We start from the raw sequence: 18,761 nt of genomic DNA, 5'->3' as shown, positions 1-18,761 counted from the left end.
AAAAACAATTCCTTCCTTCAAAGTATTCCTACTCAGTCTCTTGTGAGATAGAAGCGTCCTGTGCAGATTTGGCTGGGCATGTGAGCTCTGCAGGTTTAGCTGGGCAAATGAGCTCACTACCTAGGCTGGTAGAGTTAGAATTATACTTCAATGTCTCCCAATTGACAAAAAGTTATTATTTAGTGGAATAGCCTGGTGTGCATTTTGTTATACAGGAGGTAGAAAGATGAAGGAATTGGCTTAATACTGCAACTTACCTTTGTTGATATGGTTTAATGACCAAATTGCCAATATTGATTTGTGTGAAAATGTACACTGCTACATTCATAGCAGGAGAAAGGATGTTAATTATGTCTTATTCCCATACCTTTATTGCCTATGGCAATACTGCATAACCAACAGTTACCTTTATTTTTACTTTAGGTAAGACATAATTAATATACCTTTGACCATTTACTTATAATCGACTTTACAGCACCAGACAAAATAAGGTATATTTTAAAGCAGTCTGCTGAATAAAAACGTGACAGGCAATTGTACCCATGATTAATTACACTTGTCATGATTGATTGCCTTGTTTACATTTTGTCATATTATTATTCATAGTCTATGTAGTGAAGCAGCGAGAGGTCTGAGATTGATGTGTCGTGGTATAGGCTCGCCTGTATAGTACCTCTGTTCGAAGAAGGTGAACAGGAAGAAACCTGCTGACAGCTATGACATCATTTGACGATGAATGATAAGTATAGGATGTAGTTGAGCCCTTTTAGTAATTTTGCATGTTCTCAGTAATATCACGTTTCAATGGCCTTTCTGATGCACAGATTAGTTTAGGTCCAAGACTTGGACCGTTTCAGCGTAACATTGAATTAAGTAGATAGGTTTAAGTGTAATACAAAAAATACATTAGGTGAGTTGTCATTTTTTTGACATTATGAAACTTTAATTTGCTGAGTAAGTTATTTATATAAGCGGCGTTATTCAACAATAAGTTTATACTTACACAGAAAATTCATCCTAGCTTTAATTTTGTTAAGTGCAATGTTTACTGTACCAAATAAAGGAAAAAATAGTTTTTGTTTAAATTTGCATGCAATTTTGTGTGCCAGCAAGCACTGGATTTTACCCAGTTTATTTAAATATTTGTGATCTTTATCAAATAGTCTTGTCAGTTTACCCATTGTGTTTTGACTAAACCTACATATATATATACTAAACAATAGATGCTATATGATGCAAAAAATGTTAACCTTATGCAAAAAATGTTAACCTTATGCAAAAAATGTTAACCTTATGCAAAAAAATTACAAATAAGTAAGTAGTTACAGTATGTTACAGCTAAAAAGGAGTGAAAATTTAAAGTGTAGTTAGAATGAAAATGTACCATTTGATTTAGGATAAAAATTAAGTTTCTAAATTTTTTGCATGCTTGATTTGTCATAGCTTCCTGGGCAAAACGTTGACAGTCATTTGCAGGTGCTTTATGAAATCTGGCACATCTTAATGTCTACTATGTGTAGGTGTTTTACCTGGTACAGAATATTTTATTGCAGTCCATAAAAGTTATATTTAGCATTGGCCGTTTGCAAATAGGTCAAGCAAAATGGGTTACTTTACTTTTAGTTGTAATGTGCTAGTTAAATAGTTGTGCGAGTAACTCAGCAGAGAAATTAAATACACGCTTTGTGTATGACTATAAATATACAATAGTGAATGTTCTATCTTTTAAGTATAATACATTTAAACCACACTGTTAAGGTTGTTGGCCAAGCTTTGTCCACAAAGTTTTTTTAAGCAATTGTTTCACCCTTTTGTTGAATTGTGTTGTTGCTTCTGCCCTGTTGAAAACGCACTGAATGAAAGTATGATTTGCCTCTTGAGGAACATAGTGTCTCAGTTTATGAAAAGCTTAGAAATAAAAAAAAAAAGTATGTATGCTAGGTTAGTACAAGCAGCAGTCCAGTGTACACGGAGTAAGAAAAACGTTTAGTGTTGCCATATTTCTGTATCTTGTGTGTGTTGTCATATTCCAGAGGTTAAATAATACTATATGCATTTATTTCCATTGATCAAAGCGGTATTTAATTGTTAGAAATATTTAATGCCCCCAATTTCTCACTACATTTGATGCTGTGTAAAAGTTATATTATTTGTATTGGTAATTTTTAGCAGCTGTAAAATTTGTATGCCTAATGTAACTGGAAATGAGTTTGCAAGTGGACATTAACCAGTGCCATAGTTTGCCTATAACACCCGGCTTTATGCACGAAATGCTAACCTCTGAATCATCTCCACAGAATGTTGCAGTCTCCGACGAGGGTGAGTTATTTGTATAAAGGTTTTTGATGAAATTTACCCAACTGGTTTTGCAATTTTCGTAAGGCAATTGATTCACGATTGTTTTTATTCGCCATTTTTTATATTCTTGACGTCATCTAATTTATTTAAAATCAACTTGCAATATTTAATTTGCATTTTGCACGTGTTCGATTTACCTAATTAGAGAATTTAAATTGAAGTTGTACTTACCACACAAGTTTTTCAAATTGCTTACCACACAATTTTCAATTAACTTTACCTTTCATCGTCACCTCTGAAACACTTTAAATCAATTCATTTCCATATGGTGAATCCTTTGGATCAATTCTATTATTATAATTCTGTCAAATTTATTTTTTTTGTAAAAACCTGCAACGTTCTCTAGATGGAATGAGTGGGGCCTCGAGCGTGGAAAGCTTAGCCAGTAACGCAAGCCTTCCTAGCTGTATCAACGGATCACTTGGAGGCAACTTTGATTACGGATACCACCGTTCCTCCTTGCGTGCAAGCACTATTTCCCAGGAGCTTAACACTGGCAGAATTTCACACTGGGCCGTATCCTTCGATCGTTTACTGGACGACCCACTCGGCGTTAAATACTTCAAGGTTTGTGTGGGCTGGCTAAGGTCAATTTCTAGTCACCGGAACATAATAGTACCTGCATTGTACTGCAAAGTAAAGTATTAAACAACCAAGCAACTATCGTTTTAATACTGATATAAAGTAAAATATTAAATGGATAAAATGTACGGAAGTGTTAATTACTAGGGCTGTCCGATAATTATATATGGGCAATCAAGCTTTGTTATGAAATCATAAAATGGACCGTCTTACTTTTGTCTAAATATCAAAAAATAAATAAATAAAATGTAAAGCTTAAATGCTTTTTGAGTGTTAGCTGTTGAATGGAGTTCTATAGTAAGTGAGAAATAGTATGCGGGACAATCCATGAACTGTTTTATATGAACAGTGCGGTTCGTGAATAGGGAACGTTTTATTTTCGTATATATGGACTAATCAGCACTTTTTAAGACCATTACCACTTGCTAGTTGACTGTGTGTAAGGTTTCTTTTGTTAAGCTTTTATTGGTTGTTAGTGGCGAAGTTCTGGCTGAATTTACTTTGTCGTAATCGTTTGTGTTTTCGATCAGGATTTTCTATGCAAAGAGTTTTCGGAGGAGAATATCTTGTTCTGGGAGGCATGCGAAGAGCTACGACGGATTCCTCCTGATGACACTGAAGCTTTACAGGATAACATCAAGGCAATACATAACAGGTTAATTACTGTTGTACGGATTTTAGGGTTTTGACAGATACTTGGTCGAAATGAGACTAAAAAGATAAATTACACATGCTCCTCTTATATTGCTTATACGAACCTTTTTTCGTGCTAACAAAGAAAAACGACTTGATTGTCATAACGATGTCCGTCGTAAGACACCTGGATTAGGGTGATTACTCATGAAATAATATCTTTCCATGAACGGCAAATTTATTTTAGCGTTCGGCGTCGTACGAAACGCTATCACATTCTCGTGTTCTGCACCCATTATTCCACAATGTGTACGGTTGCGCATGCGCATCACCAACACTTCGGTTACTTTGCCAACACGACGCAATTGACTGACCAGAGGCCCTAAATCATCGTCCCGTGGCCAATAAGCTGGTCACGCTGCAGCGGTACTGAATCACGAATAATAATTATCATTTGCGCTGAGCTGTCGTCACGTTATTTTGCTCGCTGTGGGCGTTTGTAGTTAACTCTAGGGCATTTTATAAAAGCGAGATTTATTTCGCATTATATTGTTGTTGCGGTTTGCTAATCGGGCCACGCGTATTAATCACGTTTTATACCTTAAAAATTCGATAAAACATTTACTTTTTAGTGGACGCTTGGGGTATAATAAAAAGAAATATTAAACATAAAATTTCCCCAGAAAACTAATATTTGGCATTCTATGCTAACATCAAACAAACAGGATATTACGGTCAAAACAATTGGGCCTGTATTGTGTTCAGCATGTTTTTGCACCGACTACGAAATACCTAATCGCTGTGTAGTAAACAATCAGCATCATCTGCAGTGCTGTGTGACGTTGCAAATCACCAATGCCTTCCACTGTAATGGCGTCGGCCATTCGTCACATCCCGTATCAACATTGCGTACGTAGTAAAGCGGTGCAAATAATTAAAACAATTATACACACACAATAGAACAAAATGCATCCCATTGAGGCCCAATCATTGAAATTTAAAAAACAAAGCATCCTTATTTATATTTTTGTCAAAGGATTGAACAGAAGCTTTTACAGTTTACATTTGCAACACCGGCTAAACCGACATTGTCACGACGGTGACTTAGTTTCCACCTTTTTCAATTAAGCCGCTTTGCAGTTTTTCTCGGAAAATCGCTTGTAGCCTTTATATAATTGTGATACTCTAATTAAACAACTTGTAATAATCGGCTTTTGTTGTAAAAATAAGTGTCTTGAAAGAAATGTTTTGATTAACATTTGCTTTGCGGGAACCTATTTTATGAGTTTGTATTTATTATTTAGATTGAATTAAGTTGTGGTTTACTCGCCCTAAACACAATACTTTCATTTAAATGCTCAGTTTTGCGATTTTTATTGCTAGTGTTCGTTTGTGACCGTAATAATATTGTTTACAATTCATGCGAGTAAAATTTAAGTTAATTTTTAGTAAAAACAAAAGGAAAGTATTTTTTTGCCATCGCTACAATCACTCAGTCGCGCTGCTTTCGCACAAAAACGCCCATGTCCTGATTTTCCAACAATGAATGGAAACCACCGCAAAGTAAGCTGCACTGGCAAACAATAGACGTTGTGAGCGTAAACACCCGACCGGGGAAAATTATATTTAAAGTGTCACAGTGACAAAAGAGCCACAAAACTAGGTAAAGCGAGGTAGTCGCTTTTGAAGCGCGTCCAAGACATCGGATGTTGTACACGTGAAGCAACCCAACCGCCGATTAACTGCCCTTGACGCCTTATTGTCTTTTATGCGCCACGACCGGTATTTATCGAGTAATTTGTTTCGTATCCGCTCGCAAACCCAGTCCTCGCTGCTACTGTGAGCTGACGGTAAATCGATTTGCGTGGTGTCGGCCTAAACTCTTGCTTAAAACTGCAGGTATGCTGCTGAATGAATGCCTCTACTAGGGAAGTCAGGTAAGCGATTGGCGGATTTCCTTTAGCCACAGCCCGTTGGCTAGCTTCGACTATTGCTGCAGAAGCATCGTCTTGAGAGAAATAATACACTCCAGCGCTATGGCCGGTCTCTCTTAAGCCGGATGCGATGTTGAATGGGAGACTAGGCGACGCTATTTTTAGCTATAATAGCAGTGTTGCTCGGCTCCGGCCACGCAGCTTCCAAATCACTTCTGTTTGTTTCTCTTTGCCTTGGACGCACCAAACTAACGCAACGTCCGTAAGGTTTGGTTTGCAGGCGCACTGGGTTTATGGAAAGTCCTTTGCATTATTGCGTCGAAAACTTAAACCATTGGTTTCACCGGCTGATTGTGCCAATTGAGGACTCCATTAAACATTTATTAGTTTATCTGTTCATTTTGAATATTATATAAATATCAGCGCGTGCCCCACCCAACCTGTAAATTTGTCGTTATGTTTACTTCAAACTGTGCTTCGCCTCTCTACAGCTTTCGAAACGCCATTGTCACCGGAAGGGTGAATATTAACTAATAACAAAGTTCGCTCATCTTGTCATAAGCCAAAAAATAATACCTCTTTTTTATTATAATTATTTGTAGCCGTTTGCATTTTAGATGTACCTTAAAGCTTAAACACTACGATAAACATGCCTTTTTATACAGATTTCTTGCACATAACGCGGCGATGCCTGTTAACATCGACAGTCAAGGACAGCAGCTCGCCGAGGAAGCACTTACCGCCACTCCTCACCCAAACATCTTCATCAATCAACAAAACCAAGTGCGCCTGTTAATGTAGTACAATTTTTTAATTTGAATAATACCCTGTTCATAGTAATGCATGTAGATAGCAGGGCTTGTTATGTATGGTCTGATATTTTTTCGTTTTCATGCCGCAAGCTGAACGTTTAATAATAACTTGTTCAACTCAATAGAGTTCTGACAATGCAAGCAATGCCTGACGGGACACAAAAAAATAATTAAAAATATTTTAATGAAAATTATCAGGGTTCGAGACATGTACTTCAATAGGCATCCAGAAAATCTGTATATTTGTGCCCTATTTTTATTAGGCCTTGTCAGCCCTTGTATTAAAAAAGCGTTAAAAACGCCTTTTGTTGCGGAGTTTAGAGTAAAGCATTCACTTAATGAGAATTTGAGAATGATTATCTCTTTTTCAATATTTGTCACCGTTTAGTTCATAGCGATTTGGTATGATGTTACGATTAGTCAGAGGTAAATAGAGGAACATTGTATTGACTGGGCAATGACTTGTTTTCGTAAGTTAGGTTTGCTGGAGCCAATTTACAAAACGATAAATAGCGGCAAATGTGTAAGTTGGACATTATAATTGTTTTCGCTCGATCATGGTTATGTGGAAAACCCCATGTCAGATATGCTGCAACTATATTTCCAACCCGTTTTTTTATGCTCTTATGAGAACTAATCGGTCCTTATTTTTCACCATTAGATGATTAAGGCTTCTGTTATAATGGGTGTAGTGTAGAGCGGTCTTTCTACGAACCCCTGTTCCCGTTATTTGCGCGCAACCGACACGTACCCCTGTAGGTCTGACCTGCTTCCGTTTCCACCGGCGCCTTACTGCAAGCGCACGTGACGTTTAGTTTCGAGGGTAATGTGTAACCGGAATTTTCATGACGTCGTTCTCGTGACGTGACCAATGGCAAATGAGTTGATTGACCGTAGAATGAATAGGATAGAGGAGACTGCTATTGATGCTGACTGACTAGGGTTCGGTCAATAGAACTTGCGTTGGCTTCTGGCTGAAGTTCACGGGCTTCTGTTTAGGTACGATGTAAATCCACATAAAAAAAATTGTACAAAACATTTCGCCGGAAGAACAATTGTACAATTATAAAAAAATCGTACGTCCTAGATTTTAGCACCAATTAGCTGACGAGCTTAAGAACTGACCGCGCAGGTTCTTTAAAATATCACTAAATCTGACGGCCTATTAGTGGCTTGTCCAGAGTACGTTGGTTGTTTAAATTTAGAATCGCGTTTTTGTAGAACTTCGCTGATAAAACGTTTCATTCCGGTCGCTCCTTCATTTGCATAATTTGATATTAGGCCTTAAACCAGTGATTCCCAAACTGTGTACAGCGCCACTAGTGTGCCTCGAGACATTGTCAAGTGTGCCGCGACATTTTTTTGGTTATTTCGGAAAAGGGAGTATTTGTATTACCAGTAGGCATACACGCAAGCGTTTTAAACCTAAATACGCACTATTCATCATAAATTAATAATTTTGAGAGTTGAGACATACATTCGTTTGTCGTGTGTGAAGAGCGATTGTAAAATTATTAGGAATCACTGCATTTAAACAGTTCCAATATCCAATTATTTATGCGGTGCCAAAAACCATTAACGTTAACACATTTTCGTCAGGTGTACACGCTTATGAAGTTGGACAGCTACAGTCGCTTCCTCAAGTCGTCGCTCTACCGCCACTGTATGGTGTGTGAGATGGAAGGACGCAGCTTACCACTGGAAGGTGCCGACCCAGTTACGTCGGACAGCGCCAGCATCGACAGTTCCTCTTACTCCCGTCCTCCCGCCCGAGGCTCCGACGCAGGCATCTCTTCCTTCCGCAGAAAAGTAGGCAGCAAGGGTTATAAATAAAAACACTCGTTAATCTTGTCACTAATTACTAGCAACGTCAAATTCGTGCCTTTAAAGTTGAATCGGTTCTTTCAAAAATCGTTTTCGGTACGGAAATCTTTGGCTTTCGTTGCAGATATAATCATTATGCTGTCACGACTGTGACACTTTAACGTCTGTTCGGTTTTATGTAATTAGTTTGGTTCGATTAGATTGGCAAGCTAATTAAAATTATGCGTTTAGGCATGCGCGTTATACGTATTTCTTTCCAGACCAACTGTGGGTGGCCTCGACATGCTTGCATATCGCTTTTAAATGTAATAAATATTTTTTAAATTTTGTTTTATCTGAAGTAATCTAATTATTTTCAGGGAAAGAAATCCAAAGGGTCAAAAAAGAGTCTCTTCGGCTTTAAAAGTGAGTTATCCAGTGTTTTTTCTGAAAAAGAGTCTGGCAGACCATATTCTTCTGTGTGAACTTTGCCCATATCGCGTGACATATCACATTTGTGAATATCACCCCTGTGCTAAAGTCGACATATCACAACCTTCGTGCACCTAACCTTATCACGTATAGTTAGGCATTCGAAATGCGTTGCCTAAAGATATTTGAAGCCCTTGTTTTACAAGCTATTAAATTATGTTTCAATTTTCAAGCTTAAAGTAGTTTTAAACCTACATATTTGTTCCTTTCCCAGGCTATATTTCAAATATTGACAACTTATTAGTTTCCCCGCGTTAATTGGATCCCAAAACATTCTACCGAAATACCCAATAATTGCCTGTATTATAAGTTCGACATTTCAGTGCAGAACATCCAAAGGTCGACAATGTACCGCTATATATTTTTTTTTTGAGTTTGCCACACTGGCGATTATGACGTTGTACAGCTCGAAACGTGCCCAACTTGCCCAACTTGCCCGATCACGAACCCATTCTGCCCTTGAAGTTTACGTTGATTAGCCCCTCGCAACGTGCCACGCGCCTCACACGTTTATCTCGTTTTTTGTTGTGTTGCCCACTGTTCGTGATTAGACTTATTCTGTACTTAAAAGCAGGCGAAACTTTATCAAAGGTGGCTTAACCTCGGATATCTGAGGCACGGTCCCGCCCATGGTATTTTACACTCTTAAGAGTATGGCCAGGGTGTCATTATCTGGTTAATCACAGGCTTTTGTTATATTTCTGCAGATCGTCCGAAGGGCGGATCGTTTCAGCGGGATAAGTCGTCCACCGGTCACGACTCCAGCAGAGTGAGCTTACACCTATGTTTAACATGAGCGCGTTAACTTTGACCTATTTTACACAACTGGATTTTCTGCATATTAATATCCACTTACTGTAGCGAAATAGCGACTACTTTTGATTAATGTTCAATCCAGCGAAGAAGTAAGCCGAACACGGCGGGATTACTGCAGTAAGATTAGCGGTTTAGGTACATACAAAAGCATTCTTGATATTTGTATAACGCTGTTGTCGCAATAATAGTCTTGGCCATATTACATAGCTTATTTTTTGTTGAAGTCCTATTTTGTTGTAACTTCCGGGAAGCTTATGTAAGCGTACAGGAAGGGAAAATCACTTTTTTTTTTCGTTTTGGACAGTTTTTTCGCCAACCTTTACCAAGCGGAAATCTGGTTTTCACCTCGTTAATATTAAAACATCTATAGGCTGAAATGCAGCCTTATTTCGCTGAGTCACAATTTACAAAGCCTCCGGTGTCGACGCGCCAACTGTTTTTTGCGTTTGTTATGTTTTGACCTGTGACTCACCTACGTAGGAGGAATTTTTTGTTTGCGCCAGTCGTGTTGCAACTGCTTGGCTCATCGCAAACATCCCGCGATAACCCGTCAAACACAAACCCGTGATCGACGCAACGTGACGTTAAATTGAAATGCGCAAAGCAAAGCCAATCGTGTGGTTATTTCGCTCGAAGCGCTTTTGAATTACTTGAAACTGCGCCGACTCGAATTGCATCGGTGATATCCCGGATTTGCGAAGCTACGTTTTACCGAATTTGGGCATTTCGCGTGCAACGTTATCCGGCTTTCATCATAAAAGCGACAACACCATAAACCTGTCATTTGTAGTTTTTGTCGCCACACCTGACCGACACAAAAAACGAAGCGTGACTTGAAAGTCTGGTGAAGGCCATTTATTTGTAGTTCGTTTAAAGAAGTGATATCATAAAAAATCTTGTTTGTAAAACGCTTTTTTTCCGAAAAATTCCAGCAATGTTTTATTCTTGAAAAGTTCACTCCTAAAGTAATTATTGCTAAGAATTTAACATAAAAATATAGGGCGACAAGGATTAAGAATAAAATGCGTTGGGCACAACTTACCCCCCTGCAATCCAACGCACGCCAACCTCAACCCACGCTTACCGCAGGATTCGTCCGGTTCCGAGTCCTACTTCTCCTCGGGTCAGTCGCCCCTGGTGCGTTCCGGTTCGCTGCCCACAGCCGTTCCTGATTTTCCTGACTCGTCGCGCGTCTGTCACGTGACCTTGTGGGACAACACGACCACGGTGATTTACGCCAAGAAGTCCGGTATGACGACTGTAGCCGAGGCGCTGGACAATCTGTGCCAAAGGCGAGGAGTCAAGCTCTCGGCTATTGAGGCGTTCATGATCGATGAAGGCGACGCATCACAGTCGAACGCGGGAGTTGCTGGGCTCAACAGCGGCAAACAGAGGCACTCTCTGTCGCTGGATCTTGACGTTTCCGTGCTTGGTAAGTTGCTGGTCGGCGTGTCTTTGTTAAAAGTATGCTTACAGTTATTCCACAGCGTTGGCTTGGAAGAAGAGGTAGCATTGAATAACCACCACGCTCACCTAACCTGACACCAATGGATTTCTTTTTTTGGGGGGAGGGTGTTGTAAAGAACAAGGTGTATGAGAAGAACCCAAAAACATTAAATTTACTTTTAGACCCAAACCCTACTTTTTATAACTGTAAGCCTACATTTGGCCCACTCTGTATATATACAATTATACATTATACAATCGTAGTTCTTAACACTAATTTGGAATAAAACTGCAGAACCCCATGTCACCATTATATCGAGTTTGTTTTTGTCGCAGCCTCTCGCTCGATCGTGTTAGAACGGCGCGCCTTGTTTCGCCTCGACATGTTGCCTGTCCGTCGCTCGGTCGGTGTAAGAGCTAGGCCAACCAAGACCATCGCAGATGCCCTAGAGTCGGTCGTTTCCAAGTACAACCTTCTGCTTGCAGACGTGGTCGCAAGAATCGTAAGCGCTTGTCGTTTGACTTGACTTCTCTATTTTATGCAACTGTTTGTTGCCTTGTGTCGCCGAGACTGCTTTAATGCAACAAAAAAGCAGGTGTTACTTGTCGCCTGTGACTGACGCGCACAGTTTTTAGATGTAAACTTATTGTTGATATAGGTTTGGTAGCCTATAATGTCATCGCTATGCCATTTTTGCTGAATAAAATGATATCATTAAGGGTTATCAGCTTAGCCTTAAATGAACCGTTTAAGAAGATTTAAGGTGGTGTACATCCAAACATTTAGGGTTAGCAAAGCTGTTTAAACCTTGGCTGTTGCATATTATTGTATCGTTTTGTAGAAAAACTCAATTGTAAGATTTTAACCTGATTCTTTTCATCGTTTATTTATTCTTCGTTTTGTGCAGAGCGATCAAGATGAAGAGTTATTTCTCAATCAACCGGTTTCCAACATCGACGGGTTACGAATCATTCTCGAGCAAAGACCCAACGAAACAGAAAAGAAAGGTATTGTTGATAAACTATCACTTTTTGTGATGAAAAATAAAAAGGTAGACAGTTATTATATGCGTCGGCTTTACATTGCTTTATCTTTTTATCTTTTATCACATAAATCAGATATTTTTTTGCATTTTAAGAAATTGTTAACTCCAAAGAAAAAAAGGAAAAGTTACCGGAGCGAAAAGTTACTTTCAAATCATCAGTGAAATCGAGTCGAAGCGCCGAAAAACAAGAACAAGAAGGTTCGGTCACCTCTCATTTAAATGTACTATTATGGTAAACTGGTAGTTGTGTTAATTGGGACTTGTTAATTACGAAGTTTCAAATAAAATTTGTTTTTCACGAGCTTTACGTTTTTACAACGCAGAACTTCTCAACCTAATGTCGCTGCTCCAAAACAGCAAGATGCACGACCAGCGAGGCCTGATCAGTAAACAAGATCTCGAACTTCCCGATTTTCTCAAATTGCACCCCGATGCTTCCAGGGAAAGCCATAACGCCAACAACAGCAATAACAATCGTACCCATGACCATTCGCCTTTGGTGCACGTGGTGGATGCCTCTTCGCTTAACGGCACGACAGGCAATGAAGCTTCGCCTTACGCGGTAACTTCCGTGCTTGACCCCGATTCGGTTAGACGCACTAACGACACTAGTGGTAAAAACTCGATGCGCAGGACGGACGCTAGACGGGGCTCAAGAGGCTACGTAGAGCTTAATACGCAACCGAAGAACATGACAACGTTCAAGCCCCCGTTACCTACTAGACAGCTTTCGAAGGGACGTTTAACCCCAGAAGTGGTTGACAGTGACCCGAATGATACAACCATTGTTGAAGACCCCGACATCGTTGGGACTTTTAGTGGTGACGGAAGTTCGTTTGATCTCGATTCCACCCTAATGTCCCTGCCTACTCCACCGTTGGATAGAACAATGCAAAACCATAATTTAATGGAAATGTCGATGGCGAATTTCTCACCCCCGACTCCACTTTCTGTGAAAACAAGCCGCGCCTCAAATGGATCGAATGACAGCACAGAAGGTTCAGAAGATACAAAGGTAATATTTAAATATTGACGGCATTTTTATAGCCTCTGCATTTCATCAGGTTAGGGTAGTTTCGAATTTAAATATGTGCTTTATTATTGGAAGTTTGCTTACCCAATGACAACTTACTTTTTGAATTTAAATCCAATGATATCCAACGCTGTATAATTTGAATATTATACTTTCAACCTAGCCATAGTTCAATTTAGTAATCACAGCACACACGGATATATAATAAACCTTGAGAAGGAATTATGAATCATTTTTATTAAAATATATTCTTGTAGAATTGCATGGTGAGAAATGTCACGTGCAGGACCTTTACGTAAAATAAAGTAAAGATGATTTGAAATGTGTCATTATTACAAAACAGGGAGTTTAAATGTTTACTGAACTTAAGTTTTTAAGGTAGTAAGGTTTGGTAGCATTTTTTCGATTTATTTCCATTTAGTCGCCGTTTGCAAAGTTTGTTGTATTTTTGTTTATGAGATGCCAATTTTTCATAACACTTCCGTTTTTATTCACAGACTATCATGGTATGACGCTGTGCGATCAAAATTTAGAAAAAAATCCTAACGTACTTGTCAAGAGGATTAACCTATTTCTGATTGATTTGCTGTTGGTGGACGTCAAACAAAATAATTTTCCTAAACAGAACTTGCTGATATTTTCCTAAGTAGGTTTTCTTTTTTACTGTTGTCAGTGTTGGTTCGTTTACGACACGTCGACATTGTGACCGATTTTTACGATGCATATTTTTGTTTGTTTTGTGCTTGCATTATACAAGACGTTATCGAACTAATTTGAGAAAATTACGTTTTGTTGAGAAAAGTTTTTTCGTGCCAATATTATTTTCCATTTACCACATCAAAACAAATCACGCTATTATTGGAAGGTAGTACCAATAAATTATGGTTATCTAATTTGTGCAGATTACCAACTTATTTAATTGGAATACTGTTGATGCACAAACATTACTTTCGCACTTTGTGGCATAAATTGATTTATTTGGTTTGCCACTGGCTTGTTTCACTCATTTAAATCGTCATATCTTTTTTTTTATCGTGACATCCTACTTCTTTTAACCATCCTTACTCCTAAACCCATGACAGTTTCCGGTGTTTTGCCTATTTAAATGTAATTTACCTCTAGACGAAAAACATTCCTTTGACGCTACTGCCAACGTCGGTTTGGGTTTGTAAGGGACCCTTATTCTATGTTATTCATACTTGAAAAGAAAAAGAGGGTTTAAAATTCGTTTTAGTGATCCCAAGGTATTTAAGGATGCCTAATACAGCCGAGTATATTTAAGCAACCACTGCCTGCCGCACTTTTCTATACCTCCTGTAATTTGTGTGTTTTGTCGTCTAAGTACAAATTGTACTTAGGAGCCCTATTAAAATGTGGAGTAGTTTGAAATGCTTTTCGACTTAAATCGTTCTCTTAAATACCATCCTAGTTTTGTATGGAAGTAAAATTTAACGAAGTTTCAATTTATATAGACACCTTTTTCCTTTCTGTGTACTTCCGTGCCTGTTTTTTTACTTGTCAAGCTAATCTTTGTCGCCGCTTTTGTATTTCATATTTTTAAATAAACGATATAAATGAAATGCTTCGTTTTATAACTGCGACGCGACGTGTTGCCTTTTCAAAGGTCCAAGAATAAAAAAGTCACAAATACGCTTTTTATTATTATGCATAAAACAACAAAAAAACAAGCAAGCGATTTAAGCATTTTAGAATAAGGACACTTCCTGCTAATACGTTTTCAGTTTGTGTTTAGCGCATGTCTAAATATATTTCGGCATGAAGAAGGAATTCGTTACGGAATAGGGTGAAATAAGGCTACGTTTCGTGCAATTAAAAATTCTTTATGATTTTAAGTAAACTAATTTGCATGTTTTGGCGAGGTATGCATACATAAGCGATGAACAGTCGAAATCCTTACATATAGAACAGTGCTTCTCAACCTTGAAGGCAATCCAAAATATAGGAAAATATGAAACTCGCGACCCAAGCCTCTTTAGGTGAGGTGTGATCTTGGATTTTAGTTTATAGCTTGAAAAATTGGGGATTACGCCATAAACGTTGTAAAATGAGTAACCTTAAGATATTTTCGTTTCTCCGAAGATATTTTCGAACTTATTTGCAAATGAAATGGGGGCAAAATACATGCAAGGAGCAAAATAGTCAGGTATAAATTGCTAGACTTTTTATTTAGAGGAGACGTGACGTATACTGACGATCATACGTCGAAGTTTTGGAAATTATTTGTGAGCCATTTACTCCAACAGCTGCATGTTTTTACAAAAAACGTACAAGTTTGCGCCAAGCACAAAAAAACATAATATAATGTGTTTATCCTGTTAAACTATTTTGAAAGTTGTTAAGGTTTTAATTAGAGAGTGGTGGGGCAGGCGTATTTACGGCGCCTTTGGACTGAAAAGCTCCCTCAAGTCAAGCAAACATATAAATATGGTCAAGAAAGATTCGTAGGAAACGGATACATTTTTGCATTTAGTTCAAACAGGCCAAAAATATATTTCGAGAAGGACATGGCCTTGTACCCTACTTGATCCACACACTGCTTCTGGCATAGTCACGTACCGGTAGTGAAACGTTTTATTTAAACAAATAACAAATCAAGTCCCTGTTAAAGACATCGGTCGGCCAAGACAACTTCAAGTCAAGTCCTTGAAAAATAAAACGTTAACCTATTAAAGTGGGTAAAATCGTCCGATTATGAACAAAAACTAAACTACAAAATAAGAAAAATACAACATATAGAAAGTATTGCTTTATGTACAAAATAGGACAAATAGCTCAATTTTATTAAAATATTACTCAAAGAAAACATCATTATTTCAAACCAAGTCATTGGTCCAAAAGACGTAGGCCTAAGTCAAGTCAAGTCTTTTGTCTAAAAGACTATAAGTCAAGTCATTTAAAAACAAGGGCAGTTAGGTCAGGTCAGTTTTTATGCTTAACTGCTTAAATTTTTGTGCAACTCTCTTTAAAATCGAATGTTTAAATTTTGCTCCGATGCAAAAACAGGTCGAGAACCACTGATATTGTAGGGTACAACATCATTTACTAACATGTAGGGTAGGGAAATCATGCTGGACAGTTGGAACCGGACTCGGGATCACAAATTTGAGCGGAGTCGAACTCGGGGTTTTTCCCCGACTCCGCATCCCTTCTTTAAACCACACCCACTTCCCACCTCTAATCTTAGCAAAGGGCAAACAATTCGGTGTCCAAATAACGATGTCAGAAAGGTCGGTAACTAAACTCCGGCCCCCAATCTCCCCTGATCTATCCTTATCCGACTTTGTTATATATGCAATTTTAAGTTTATTTCATTCCAACTGTTTTTTGGACTTATTTCGACGGGTTTAGGTCTAATTTCTTCGTAGAAAGTCTTGTGCTTTTGATTTTAGTAGCCTATATGCCATTCAGGCGCGGATCTAGGATTTTAGTTTAGGAAGGGTCATGAATATTTTTTCAGATATGACGTCACAATTTTTTGCATACATGACGTCACAAAGTATATCATTCCTTGACGTCATAATTCAGGTAAAAATGACATCGGCTGTCCGAACAGACGAACTCGTGCAAAATAACACTATTGCAGGTTGTTAAACAAATCATTCCGCGTAGCGCGAAAAATAGACCTTTTGAAAGCACGAACAAAGTAATAAGGTTAGCCTGTAGGCTACAGTTGGCCGGTTTCCTAGTGTGACCCGGTATGAAGAATATTGCTGAAAGACGCTACCATGTCTATTGTCTACACATCTAGCTTTTTCCCGAAAAGGCGAGAGCAACCTCACATGCCCACCAAATAAGCGCCGAGGTCACGTCCCAATAAAAACATAGCGTTGTCTGCAGCGGTCAGCTGTGCTTTTCTCTCAATTTTTAAGTTATTGTAATTGGTTTTTGCCACATAATGTTGCTGAAATGAGCAAAACACTATGCAGAGTTAATCCTGACATTGGATAGGTGATTCAAATCCTTACATTTACGACTTTATTGAGCTAATTGCTGTAATAATTGACACGTAACAATTGGCGAAAACAGCAATGCGAATATTTTAGTTTAGTCAGTCATAAACTAATTGAAGTGACTGTAACTTATGATAGTTTAGTGATAGACTAGTCCAGGGTGCGGTCGATTTTTTGCCAGGCTACAAACGTGTGATTAGTGGCCATATCGCAACCCCTAACAGGGCCGGATTAACCAATAGGCTAATAAGGCTATAGCCTTAGGCCCTGGAAAAATTCGGCCCTCAATTTTTTTAATTTAAATTTTTGTAACTGATAGTGATACAGATCTAGTACCAGTATACAGTTTTTGCGTAAAAACGAATGACTGAGTCGTTTGAATATGTGCATTGTGTGTGAGTAGATAAATAAATCGTTTCATTTACGCTGCAAACGAGTTAAGAACTATCTACGTTCTGTGCTATCACTTTTAAGGGGAACACACAATAAAACCCAAAAAGCAACAATACCTAAAGCAGAAAAATTTATAAACCGATAATATTGAGACCAATGACATAATAAAGCCAAATACGCAGATTAGTGCCCAGTACAGAATAAGATCAAAATCGTCTGAATAAGACCTAATCTGCCGGAATATGTCCTAAATTCACCCGAATAGCGCCTAAATGACCAAAATATAGCCTGAAACGTTGGGGAAAGGGTATGGGTCGATCGGGCGCTGTATGGTCCGGCATGGGCCGTTTTGGTGTCGACGTTTGGACGCCCTAGTTTGACTTGCGCCATTAGGGCGCCGCTGTTTTTGCGTTGAATTTTTGGCCCTGTTTAGAATTGTATCCTTTTGTTACGTTATATCGCAAAGTTTTCCGCATAATGGTACGTTTGCGAGTGGCAAGGTTGGATAAATTATTTGTTAAATAATTAGAAAGTAGATGCATTTATTCAACTTTTCTCTTCTTACATTTTGAGTTAAATGGTGGTATGTTGAAGGGTAGATTAAACGGACTCCGGCCATAAGACCGAGATAAGAACAACACCAACGTCAGAATAAAACACAATTCGGAATAAGGCCAAAATAGGACTAATACATAATGGTATTAGCACTGTCTAAATCGGAATAAGTTCTAAATCCGTCGGAACAAGACCTAAAGGGTCAGAATCAGGCCTAAACAACACTTTAACTAACCCCAAACTCCACCCCTAACATTATCATTACTACCCTCCCTAATAATTTCAACACTAACCCATTTTCTAACCCCACCCATTGCCCACTAATAACCCCAAACAGGACCAAAAATGCGGTGCCAAAACAGCGGCGCCCTGACGGCGCCGGTCATACTAGGGCGTCCAAACGTGGTCACCAAAACGTTCGATGCCAGACCGATTATTTAGGCCTTCGTCCGATGAATTTAGGACTTATTCCGTTGAATTTAGGACTTATTCCGATAAATTAAGGCCTTATTCCGCTGAATTTAGGACTAATTCCGATGAATTTAGGTCTTATTCCGATAAATTTAGGCCTTATTCCGACAGATTTAGGTCTTATTCAGACGATTTTGATCTTATGCTTTACTGGATATTACTGCGTATTTGGCTGTATTATGTCGTTGGTCTTTAGTATGGTTGTATAGATTTTTCTGCTTTAGGTATTGTGGCTTTTTAGGTCTTATTGTGTGTTCCCGATTAAACTTCACGTTACGACCTCTAAATACTATTTTACAACGCAACTAAAATAACCTGCAGATGCAAAAACGTCAAAAGTGATCCACTGGTCCTACATCTCCCCGCAACTATGAGTCTATGACACTTAATTACATTTATTACATGTTTGTGTTATT

General features: G+C 38.5%; 1 protein-coding gene across 3 annotated transcripts in view; it reads left to right on the top strand.

Annotated features, from left to right (window-relative positions):
* The window catches only part of LOC146148414 (regulator of G-protein signaling 12-like), a 29,571-nt gene extending 15,036 nt beyond the window's left edge, over positions 1-14,535 (top strand). For all 3 annotated transcript variants that reach the window (XM_083387247.1, XM_083387246.1, XM_083387245.1), the window contains exons 14-26: positions 2,298-2,319; positions 2,705-2,925; positions 3,471-3,595; positions 6,173-6,290; positions 7,919-8,128; positions 8,503-8,548; positions 9,322-9,383; positions 10,520-10,862; positions 11,213-11,379; positions 11,785-11,884; positions 12,016-12,120; positions 12,246-12,937; positions 13,453-14,535. In XM_083387247.1, coding sequence (XP_083243373.1) covers positions 2,298-2,319; positions 2,705-2,925; positions 3,471-3,595; positions 6,173-6,290; positions 7,919-8,128; positions 8,503-8,548; positions 9,322-9,383; positions 10,520-10,862; positions 11,213-11,379; positions 11,785-11,884; positions 12,016-12,120; positions 12,246-12,937; positions 13,453-13,467 — 2,226 coding nt within the window. In that variant the 3' untranslated portion in view covers positions 13,468-14,535. The remainder of the gene's footprint in view (positions 1-2,297; positions 2,320-2,704; positions 2,926-3,470; positions 3,596-6,172; positions 6,291-7,918; positions 8,129-8,502; positions 8,549-9,321; positions 9,384-10,519; positions 10,863-11,212; positions 11,380-11,784; positions 11,885-12,015; positions 12,121-12,245; positions 12,938-13,452) is intronic.
* Positions 14,536-18,761: the final 4,226 nt, after the last annotated feature.

Source organism: Ascidiella aspersa, chromosome 4 (genome assembly GCF_963924565.1).
Source record: "Ascidiella aspersa chromosome 4, kaAscAspe10.2, whole genome shotgun sequence".
Classification (NCBI taxonomy): domain Eukaryota; kingdom Metazoa; phylum Chordata; class Ascidiacea; order Phlebobranchia; family Ascidiidae; genus Ascidiella; species Ascidiella aspersa.
Note: the sequence above shows the minus strand (reverse complement) of the source record. Positions and strands in the feature narration are given on the sequence as shown.